The following is a 12,200-nucleotide window of genomic DNA, read 5'->3' on the forward strand; positions in this document are numbered from 1 at the left end:
CTTGCGTTACCTATTCCCTCCGAAGCACAGGGTATATATACCTGCAACACCAGCCTCGGTCTGTTACCTTTATCCGGCATCGGTTTCAAATTTAAAGCGCAATAAAATCATTCAGGGAAGGTATCGTGTTTAGAAAAAGCACCAGCTTACATGATTTACGACGGTGATTAACTTACGAGTACCTCCGATAGCTGGAGGAAGATAATCAATCACCTGCTCGCCAAAGAGCTTCTCGCTACCGAGTGTTAAATTATTATCGTTTCTTTCATTCTCATTTGCATAACCTTCCGGTATTTCCTTTAATTTTAGGATCCTCTTGGTTCGTCGATTAGGTATATTAGAAAGCTGCTAAGATTATTAGTCTATCTCTACGTAATATACGTACGACGAATTTAATGTCCAACTGGAATTTATCACTCATCGAGCGATGTGAAGTCATTTACGATTGCCAAAGTTAATGGATCATTATTTGGGTATCGAGTATGTCGTAAAGTTTATTCACGTTGTTTCCTTTGGATTATCACCGGATAATACTTAGTAATCGATCATGCGGTATCAGAAATTCGATTAAAAGTCCATCGACGAGGAAATTGGTTTTATAATATGGAAGCGTTAAACGGCTAAATATCGAGGACATAGGGTAATATACGGTATTTTATGGAAATATCGTAGGCGCTTACCATAGTAAACTTTCATGCGTACAGCATGTACATTATACATGCAACATTTTGGAATTTCATTGGTACTGTAACGAGACAAGACTGTCATGGTCATGTTGGGAAAATTTGAAACCAATCTGAAGGTATATGCGCAAGTTACTCAATATGTATTTAGTATAAACGTGTATTTAGTAAAAAATTAGTGTACGGCATGAACACTCATCTTAAACATATAATGATCGATAGAGATGGTTTCACTGGGTATTGAAACTTATGAACATCAATAGCAATTTATTGTTTTCTTATCTGCCAGATATTTTAACGAAATATTTTCTAATTTCTATGTACATTTTCAAATTCGTTTTAAACTTTACCAATATAACCATGACAGTCTTATTTCATTACAGTACCAAAGAAATTCCAACACGTTTTGTATTCCATGCATAATATCGGGTTATCCGAAATATTCATAGCATTTCGATTTTAAATTTCTATCGAACAATATATAATTCCCGCTAAATCTTTCTTAATTATTGCTAATCAAACTTTATCAAATTTTCCAAACAATCTAGTATGCCTATTCATAAAAGGTATTTACTAAAGGTAGGGATACTTTTGTGAGTCACTGTAATTGAATTGCTTCTAAAGAATCGATGGAAATGTAGAGAAAAGGAGATTAACGCGAAAGCACAGATGCTTTTTCCATCGAAGACGTAGAATTAGAGATGTTCGCGAAGCGGGAGGTTCTCTGGCTGTCGGCAGAAGGAGAGAGCAAACACGCAGCTATCGCCGGCTCACGAGAAATGGAATGTGGACACCATATGGCCGGGATCTTCGCCCAACCACCCACTCGCCATCGTCGTCGTCGTCGTCGTCGCCATCGTCGTCGTCGTCGTCGTCATCGTCGTCGTCGTCGTCGTCGTCGTCGTCGTCGTCATCGTCGTCATCGTCGTCGTCGTCATGCCACGATTCTCTCACCCGCGCCACGTTACACGCGCATCTACATCTCCAAGTCAACTCCGAGAAAAGTTCGTTAGTAATTCCAGCATAATTGCACGGCTCACGGAATGGAAATTTATAGCCGGTATTACCACATTCGCGTTACGTGAAATCACTCGCCAATTGGGAATTCTGGTTGTGCGTCCGTTTGCGGACTCGCGTTTTCGACCACCATTTTATACCGCCTCGCTCGTTTGCCAACTGCTTGCCGATGTTCCCTTCGATTTTCTGTCTCGTTTCGATTGTTTGACAGGTGGTTTGATAGCAAATATTGTCATCAGAAAACTCTGATCTGATTGATAATTATGAAATTTTTTTATTGTACATGGAAGACTCTTCTTGCCGCAAAGATCGGTAATATTGGTTACAGTGTTTAAAAATTTCGGCGATTTTCAAAGAAAACTTTTGGATAAGTTTTTATTAAGAAGTCAGTCTCGATCCTTTCAGTATCGAGTGTTTTTTAAACTGAGAGTTAAATTCTTTTTTCATTGATTTATTAATGACAAGAACATACATTTCATAGCGTTTTTATAGAGAGAATGCAACGAACCAATGTTAGTTAGCTTATAACTTGTTTAAATGCAATATCGCATACAAGCCTGAAAGAGTTAACAGCGTCCTAACAATGTCCCTTAAGAAGAGTCAAACAATGAATATCAACGGCTGGTCGACGAAATACGACATTAATAACGGAAAGGAAATATGACGAACGTTTGTGCGTGTGAAAAATGCCAGGAAGACGCTAAATATTTTTCGATGAAAACGACTGGTTGATTATCCAACAGGGTGAAAGAAAAATCCGGATATCAAATACGCAGTCACGTACATACGTAAGTTTACGTATTCACGCATATATTGTATATATGTATATAAATACAAGCCCACGCAGTAGCGACCCACACTCCACCACATGTCGTGAAACTGCCGACTCTCGTGTATGTTGAAAAACTATTTTCGACGCAAGCATTGTGTATACGCGCGGACTCCTGACTCCGCCGGAAACCTCTGTTTTACGTATGTAAACATATTGCCGCGGCCTACATGCGTCTCTCGATATTTATCCAACCGGCAGGAATTCCTCTCGTTAAGGGAGCCAGCGCTCGGCTGCATCGCGGATCTTGTTATCGTTTCTGTCAAATACCGAAGCGTTTGTTACGCAAAATCGTAAGTAACATCGCTCTTCCTTCGACGAATCTCGTTGCTCGAGTCCTCGAAATCTTTCATACCCAAACGATGAAAACTTCGAATTGCGTAAAACTACCGTGTCTCATCGATGAACTTCAGCTATTTGAGCAAAATCATGTTTTTATAAATATAACCAAGAATTTGGGTACAATATCGTTTTATTTATTAGGTATTAGAAATAGCGCTGCGCTTTCTAAATTTTATAGATTACGTTAGATATACGAATTGTGTGTATCTTTGCAGCTTTGAGTTCTCCATAAACATTCGCGAACAAGATGTAATTCATCAGTTAATAATATAATTAAACTTACAAATTGCAAGCTTCAGCTTGCAGATTCCTTACTTAAAATTCTATAGATAGTTTATAATTTATAAAATTTAATCTCCTTCGTTACTATATATTACGCTGAGGTATTTATCAAGTTGATAACTTGTAACTTGATTGGCGAAATTTCGCTAAATGATATTCAGAAACAGAATATCTATGCTGCGTTACTTCCAACGAACTATACTATCAAATACTCTAGCGAGATTCCATACGATTTCCAACGTAAATAGCAAATTGCTATTCTGAACGAGCCAAAGAAAATATAGAAACAAGGTAGCAGAAGAATCGAACAAGGTTCACGATCGTTTCGATTACGTGGACCCATATATCTAGGATGACAGCTAGCACTGGCTTACTGTGACTGTATTATCGATAGCAGATTAATATCGAATCGAATGTTTTCCCGACCGATGTAGAGATTATTCGCGTCACGGTGATGTCCACGTAGTCGACGAAGCTACCTAGGGAACGGTGCACGGCACGAGAAGGATCAGAAGCAAAAAAGAGCAAAAGCAGTGGTTCAACAATATTGGTGTTGTTCCCTGTTCTGCAACATCATTCCTCATCCAGTATATATCAACGTCGATCTTGTTGGCATCGCATTCTGAATGAAACCACGTTCGGACGAACGTACGTACGAACGGATCGGTGGACGGACAGATGGACGTTCTCGTGAGGGTCAACGTTCCCTTCCTTTCAAGGACGGCCGAAGAGAAAAGTCAAAGAACAGTCGGGCGTAGGAGCGAGACCAAGCCACATAAAACGGTGAAAGGGAGAGACGCAGATGAAGAGAGAGAGAGAGAGAGGGGGGGGAGAGGGAGAAAGAGAGAGAGAGGGAGAGAGAGAGAAAGGATGGTCATTTATTTCGGGAGGATGAATTTTCAAGCAACTAATAATAGCTCGTAAAGTGAAATAGATTGCCCTAAATATTTTGCGATGTCCAGTTTTAGAAACCGGCCATGCTTGAATCTGCTGCGTTAGAATTTTATAGGCATTCGAGATAAACACTTGTTGCTCCGTCGAAGTAGAATTTTATACAAGTCAGTCAAGTTACCCCCCGATCATTTCAAATAATTTGGAAATACTTCTTTTAAGATGTTCTATCCAGCGTTCTTTAATATTCGTTGAAACATTTCAAGTTCCCTGTATCTTTTACCTTTCAAGTGAAGTTATATTATACGAGCTGTTAAGAAATACTGATTACGTGTGTTAAGCTGTATGAAGAAGAACAATGATGATACAAAGTTTTCTATGATCATTTTATTGAACTGAAATCTCGTCAAACATGTAACAGAATATTACATTAAATTGTCTGCAGTGTTATGAATTTTTCGAACAATCTATTTACCTATTTATCCTTCCTATCCTTCTCATTATTAGTCAAATCACTCGACATCAAGTCGTATCGAATAAAGTAATAATTGAAACGAAGCTTACGGATATACGATAACTCTCGTGTTTATCTAATTGAACATAGTTGCAAAGAAAGAACATACAAAGTAGTATCAAAAGATTGATATAGGAAGAGTTTTTCATTTTCCTTGTCTTAACGTTTAATTTATGTGTAAGTTCGAGAATGAAGAGAAAGGAGAAGAAATACGGGTAAACTGAAATGCTTGCTTCTTAACTCTGACTCGACAGCGCATCTCGACTCCGGCTTGTACACGGCTGTCATAATGGTCTGCCTTTATCGTGCTAATTCGTAAAAGCATCTTCGAGATAAGGGCACGTCGTTCCACACGATAGAGGGACGCGACCATTTGGATCAGACCAATGGAGCGGGATGCAGACCACGGAAAAACTCTTTCGAAACTCGGACTTTTTCCCAGATGTTTGAAGTCCGAAATACGAATGCGAGCATTATCGTCGATCCAATCGAACAATAATGAGACACGTATCGTATAAAACTCGTTTATATATTTATGGCAATTGAATAGGAATCTAAGGATAAGAAAACGTACCGAATGTACGTAATATAACAAAATAATTTAACAATAATGATTTTTAGATAAAATATTTAATAACGAGAATGAAATCTAAATAAAGATCTGTTTCAATCATAAATGTGGAATTTGGATATTTGCTTCGAATATTTTACATACTTCTACATATCATCTATATTTTGTACACACTTGCATCTTTCCAATTCCACGAATTAAATGCAATTAAATGCAAATAGAATACTTAAACAGAGATTTCTATCGTTAGTTAGTAATTAATAAACCATAAAAATGAATAAATAAATGCAGTCTAATAACTGAAAATTGAAAGGATAGTAACGTGGTTAGCACGATACAGGCTACTATTACATTATCCACAAACTTTATATTTACTCGATGGATTTACTTAATGAATTTTAAACACCTATACCAGGGAAGGATCGTAATGCAGCGTGGCAATCACGCCCTAACTTAACAAGCTTACACATACACGCATATTTATACGATACACGTAGTGAATGCGAATAATATTCGTATGAAGTAGAAATCGGTAACGTAGGTAGAAATTGACGAGCTGTAAATGTTATTTTATGGCGGTATTATGTAACCGATCATTTACGGTCGGTTTATGCGCGTATAATTCGTGGTCGCAATAAAAGTCCATGCATCCGTGTATCATAACGTTGGCCCCGTGACAGTGACAATAAATTAATTCGCCGAGAGGCCAATTCGTTGAACCCTGAACCGAATCGAATACTCTAGTCGCCAATTAAGCAGCCTGCCTCGTATCTTCGTCCCTGCGACTTCCGGTCAATCTCGGTGAGCTGATCGCGACACACGATACCTTCGTGGCAGTAAACTACATCAGTCCTCCCCCTTGAATCCACTGCGGCTACTATAATTTTCGATACACTGACGGAGAAAGCAGGAGACTTTCAACTTCACCCACAACGAATACGATGGGAACGTTGTTCTGAATATCAGTTTAGGCATTATTTTACTACAATAAGCCATTATTTATACAATTGGGCATTATTTATTACAATAAGAATCACCCGAAGGTGATTCATATAACGAGATCAATTGTTACTATTTACAAAGCTATTATCAAAAGAAATTATGCATGAAATTGCACCTAGTGCGCTTTTTAATCTACCACAATCGGTCGTTGTTTTGGTAATTTCAGAAACGTCGAGTTCAAGCATACCGAAGCATACTGAATCAACTGAAATAACAATTTCATAGCAACTTCAATCAACTAAACACATATTTTGGAGATTCGTTCAGAGTACTCTGCAATGCAACGAGTTTCATAAATCACCTAAATACTAGAACTATCAAATCAATCGACAACACCGGTATCAGATTTTTTATTTTTGCGATTACCAAAAACCTGCAAGTGTTCTTAACGATATCAATATTTTCTCTTATTAAGGTAGAAACACGGTTACACATACTTATATACTTATGTACTCTACTTTGATTTCAATTAACTATGTATAACATATTCAGGGAGGAGTCTAACTAAATTATTAAATTAAAAAAGTTAGTAGTTATGGAGTTAAAGAAGAGAAAGAATCGAATGCTCGTCGGAAGAAGCAGACATGTAGATCGGTCCGGAGAACCAGCGACCCATCGAGAAGGCCGAAAAGAGGAGCAATAAGAACAACGAACGGGGAGAAGGCGAGCGATCAGCTAGACCGGATATGACGCGACAGCACATAACGATGATCGTAGATTGCGTTCAGTGCTTGTGCAAAAGCAGGCGAGCAGGAGCGAGTTGATGAAACGGTGACGAACAGGGAGGGTAGAGTAGCAACGAGAGGGAGGGAGGAAGGGAAAGAGAGAGAGAGAGAGAGAGAGAAAGTGCGAGAAGGAGGAAATGAAAAAGAGATGCGAGAGAGCAGGAAAGAAGATCAAAGACGGAGGAACGAGAGATAACGGGGTTGGCAAACATGAAGATAGTGGCGGTGTTCTTGTGTTACGAAGAGAGGAGAGAATCTTACTTCAGCAAAGGACGTGACCCAAGCGTTCAGCGTTCCAATCGAAGAAATGCGCGCTTTCGCGAAATCGAAGTATATATAAGAAAAATTTCACTTCGTCGAATATTTTAGAAATGTATGCTTCTCTACATTGCAAAACGATTTGTAAGAATTTTCTTGAGAAATCTCTAGTCTTTTTTGTCTCGGCTAGCATGTCATTTAAAATACACGCAAGTATAGACAGCATTAATCGAGAGGAGAATTGAATCAGACTCGAACGCTTGAATCATACCCTTTGTTAAAGATTCGAGTATGACTCTAGATTGTAGACTATTGCAAGAGTAGGATAGGCCGACAGGCTTGGCGTCTCTACATCGAAAACGTTGACTCGATCGTCAACATATTATGAATATTGCTCAACGGGATACCAACACGTATGTACATTGGAACAAAGCCTAATGAAATAAGCGCTTCGTTTAGAATCGATTTTGATTTGTTATGGTACTATATGGAAATATCATGTGCCTATTATATGGAAATGCATTTGCGGAAATTTTGCAGGCGTAGTTCGCTTGGAAGTTGACGTGCTGATTCGTCACGAACGACGTCGAAACGCGTGGAATGCAAGCAACATCGTCAACGTTACGCGGAACGGTGGCTTTGGAATGGAAACTTTCACAATGCCCCGCCCCCCTTCGCCCGTGTCTGGTGCAAAACACATCGACGGATCTTTTTTTTCCTGAATGTATGTATAGATAGAGTCTCGTTTTTAAAATACTTTTTCTTGTTCTTATGTAAAACCAGAAGTTGTCTATAGGATTTCAATGTCGAATTAATTTCTCATCGATCACGAAACTCCTACGTCGTACTGTCTTCGATCGATATAGGAAGACGTTTTATCCGACGTTGAAAGACGAAGGATTCGATCTGTGCATAATTTAAATGACTCGTTGATGAGTTTAAAGACGCACGTGCAAACGCGCGAGGACGTGCAACGCCAACCACTCCTTTTATGACTTTGTTCATATTCCTTCGATTCATTATTCCGGACACATGTCACTCAAGGACGTGGCGTCTTTGCGCGAAGATCATCAAGTGCATTTGCAAAGTGTTACCACACCGCATTTATTGCGAAGTTGCGCCACATTACATAAGAAACGGTAGCTCGAAACGCGCCTTCCACCAATCGTACGTTCTGGGTTCAAAGATACTATAGGATGTGATTAAACGTGAACGCAGTGTGTGTTACAAACACTGAAATGCGAATGTCAAACCAAATTTCTAGCGTATACGTAACCATGTCATATACATAGTACATATTAATACATCGTTAACTAACGTATCAAGAATCAGAGAACTTGCATTTCCATTGGCTTCGTCACGAAATTGACTCGATTTTCTATCAACATTCGATTAAATTATCGTTTAGTATCAATTTCCTGGGATCTAATCGTATCTTAATTCATTAAGATTTAACGTTATATTAATGTAATATCTTATTTATAAGCGTTTTCTTAATCAATTTACATCATCGAATTCTGTGTTTTAACATCACGGCTAATTAAAGGAAATTCCAAGAATCTGTTTAATATCTCTCCCTTTTTTGTTGTTTCATTTTTATTGTGACCAATCGTTGCTTAGTCTAACATAGTTCCTAGAGATAAAGCTTCAGCTTCAATGTTTTCCGAAGACGGGGAACATTTTCGAGATATAATGAATATCTTTGTCGCGTATCTTGAACGTACTTCGAATTATTCAGCAAGCGACGCAGTGGTTCGAGAATATCGGAAAATCACGTTCTGCGTCGCGTTTTGCGTCATCGACTTCGTCTTGTCCCTTTCGAGGGAATGACAAACGCGAGCGGAATAATAAGAGAGCCCTTCGTAGAGAACGTTGGAAACGATGGCTAAATGCCAAAAAAATACATTTTTCACCGATCCACTCGTACATTCGTTTACCAGTTACGATTAATCACAGAGATGCAAGGCAATAATTTAGAGGCGACATTGAAAGGTGAATACGCCTGATCAATGCCTTTTTTTTAAATATAAATCTATACAAAAAATAGTATGTGTGAACATACTCGTAAATTTATTTTCCGATAAAAAAAAAGTTAAATATATCCAACGAGTTTGAAACTCTACAGACATACAAACAGATTATTACGACACTGTACGATCTACTAGTTGTCATTCAAAAGTTCCTGAATGAGAAATCTTATCGATTCGTAACCAACTGAATGAAAACGGAACGAAAGAAAAACGAGACGAAATTAGTTTCTATATCCCTGTCGCAGATACAGCGTATTAATCTTTCTCATCGATGAGTCGAGCATAGCGCCAGACGAGTCAGCTACCTATGCGCCATGCGTGGAAATCACGGTTTCATTCATGCCAGACCGACACTACCATGTGTGTGTGCGTGTCTCTGTCTGAGTATTCGTTTACGTGTATATCTGTGTCACGATGCGCGTGAGCGTGCCGATATCTTGCCTCGCAAGTCGCCGTGTAAACTGCCTCTACAAGTTGGCCTGAAAGTCTCTAGCACACACCTTTATCTCTATATACTACATATTTCAAGTCCAGTAAAACTTTACAGTAAAATTACACAGATGACAGACACTTATTCATCGATTTTCCGTCATCAAACTCGAATCGATCGATACGCTTCGATTTCAACGGAGAAACTTTCGTAAATCTAACGTTGGTTTTACTCCCGGCTGCACATTTCCAAGTAAGATTACACTATCCACTCGATGAATATCGGAGATATCTAATCTACGATCGAATATCAAATGTTACGTGTCAGATCTTATATCCCAGTGTTCTGACTAAGCCATTCGATCGAGCCTTTCCAGATATCAAACCTAATCTCGGGCACGATTCACAACTTCGATGTACGCGTTGATGATTGTTACTGTTCGCGATTATTGCTATTTCCGAATTTCTTGGAAAACAAATCATTCAACCGGAAGTGTGACTCACCGAAGGTGTTTAGTAATATTCTACGCGAGATTCTTTGAGCACCCGATAAATCGGCATACGTATTTATACGCGAGAAACTTACGTGAAACGTTGACGGAGGCACGCGGGCGCATGCGCGCCAGGTACGTCAAACCGAGTGGCATTCATTCCTATTGCCATTCGAAGCGAATGACGCGGCTATGTGTTGGTGTGAATGCGCGGCACTGCGCATGCGCTCGTACTCCGATCGTATTCCGTTCCAAGAGAGAAGAAACTAGCAATAAGACTAATTCAATTACAGTCTGCGAGTTTTCAATCGGCGCTATCTTTGATAAATCATACTCGCGTATATGTGAAACAAATAAATTAGCTTTTTAAATTCATTTGGAGAATATAAAATAAAAATATGAAATCATAGCTCATAGGGGTATATAATAATCAGGAAAGAAGATAAAGGGTATTCAGTTAACATAGGTTAACGAATGCGAATCAACTCCGGTATAGATAACGCGAGATAAAAGTCGATGTTTACTTGGAGTCAGATTTTTATTTTAGCATTTTACACGTGTCACTCAATACGTCTGTCCTCTCTTTCGACATAAGCCACCAGAAAATACGATTGGAAAATCGATCGAATACCACTTACACCCAGTGCATTTATGGATAGAATAAGCGAATACTTTCCATGAAAGCATACGCGACCCACCTACGAGGTCAGCATTCCCATCGACGGGAGGAAAGCAACGAGCACACGAAGCCAAATGCTCGAGGAGGAAACACGGCTACGTAAAATGTGTCGGGCGTTACGAACGGAAAGGTGGCGGCGACTTTCTCGCGAACTTTCTACACCAGTAAATTTCATTCACTACTCGGCCCGTGCCTTCTGGCTGGCTTCTATGAAAGCGTAATGTGACTCAATCCGCGGCGAGTCACGCTCGCTCGCTTCGATCGTCGATGAAATTGCTACGAAGAAATCGTGCGACCTCGCTTGTTACCGATCGTCGATCGTATAAAAACAAGTTCATATACCAGCAAGCTATATTTCGGAGCTATGAATGTTATATTTTCTAAAGAAACGTGGAATAACCCTAAATGGTGTACAGTATACCGCATATTACATAGAAACCATAAAAGTTTTGGTAGACTCGTTTGACTAGGTCTCCCTTATATTAGATTCCAAAAGTGAATCCCCAATGAGAAAGAAACGACCAACAACAGCCTACAGAGTTTCTTTAGGATCGATTCCTTTCAATTAACGATTCGTTCAGGAACGAAAAAGGTTAGGTTAAGCATATTAACCCTACTACGATCTTCGAATATTTCTATCACAATCTTGCTCTAATTTTAGCAAATAAAACGGATTTTTAGTGTTATCAGGAAGTGTTTATCATAGGATTGAAACAAGTAATCGCACATTTTCATATTTTACTCGAGCTTGAAATATTTTTCAACGTTAGAAAAGGCGCACTAGAATAACTGATTCATCCCTTAACCAGATTTACGTCAGTCGTAGTGTCTACATCGAAATGAAATGGTACCTAAAATCATAGAGGAATAGGGACGAAGAAAGTAAATACTATATCCAAGAGAATCGGCTCGAGAGCGTGACGACTTGATTCGTTTTCTCCGATTAATAGCTTAGTTAAAATTCCCGTAATAAAAATAACGATCGAATGACGGTAGAAAGTAAATTCATGTTGGATAAAAATTGAAAGTTCAGACTCACCGTTTCGACTAGGGGGCCGTGGAGGCGCAGGATACTGGGGCGGCGTCAAGGGTGGCGGCTGCGGCGACACTCGCGCAGACGAGGAGGTCGTTGAGCCTTGAGAGGCGGACGGCGCCGGTACAAGCGTCGTCGTCAGTGGCGTCGTCGACGTGATAGTCGTCGTAGCCGCCGTCGGTGTCAACGGGGACGTGGTGGCGGCGATTGTGGTGGTGCGCTGCCCGATGTACCTTGAGGCGGTGCTGCTCGGGCTGTTAAACGGCCAGGGCGGGCGCCGCGGTGGCAGCACCGGGGGCGGCTCGTAGTCCAAGGTATCCACACTTTCGGCACTTCCGTTTCACCTGTATCCTTCACCGAACCGCGAAATCGTCGTTTTAGCTTTATCCTTCGCTGTAGTCTCCGTGGCACGTGTTCGATCACG

The 12,200-nt window shown here is 39.9% G+C and overlaps 1 protein-coding gene across 1 annotated transcript in view; it reads right to left on the reverse strand.

Moving 5' to 3' along the window:
- LOC132905394 (uncharacterized) overlaps positions 1–12,116 on the reverse strand; it is a gene marked incomplete at its 5' end in the record, with an annotated part of 31,254 nt that extends 19,138 nt beyond the window's left edge. Inside the window, one exon of the mRNA XM_060956681.1 lies at positions 11,783–12,116. Within this exon, the coding sequence (XP_060812664.1) occupies positions 11,783–12,116 (334 nt within the window). The remainder of the gene's footprint in view (positions 1–11,782) is intronic.
- Between the last annotated feature and the right edge of the window lie 84 nt (positions 12,117–12,200).

The sequence above is a fragment of the Bombus pascuorum genome, chromosome 1 (genome assembly GCF_905332965.1).
Source record: "Bombus pascuorum chromosome 1, iyBomPasc1.1, whole genome shotgun sequence".
Classification (NCBI taxonomy): domain Eukaryota; kingdom Metazoa; phylum Arthropoda; class Insecta; order Hymenoptera; family Apidae; genus Bombus; species Bombus pascuorum.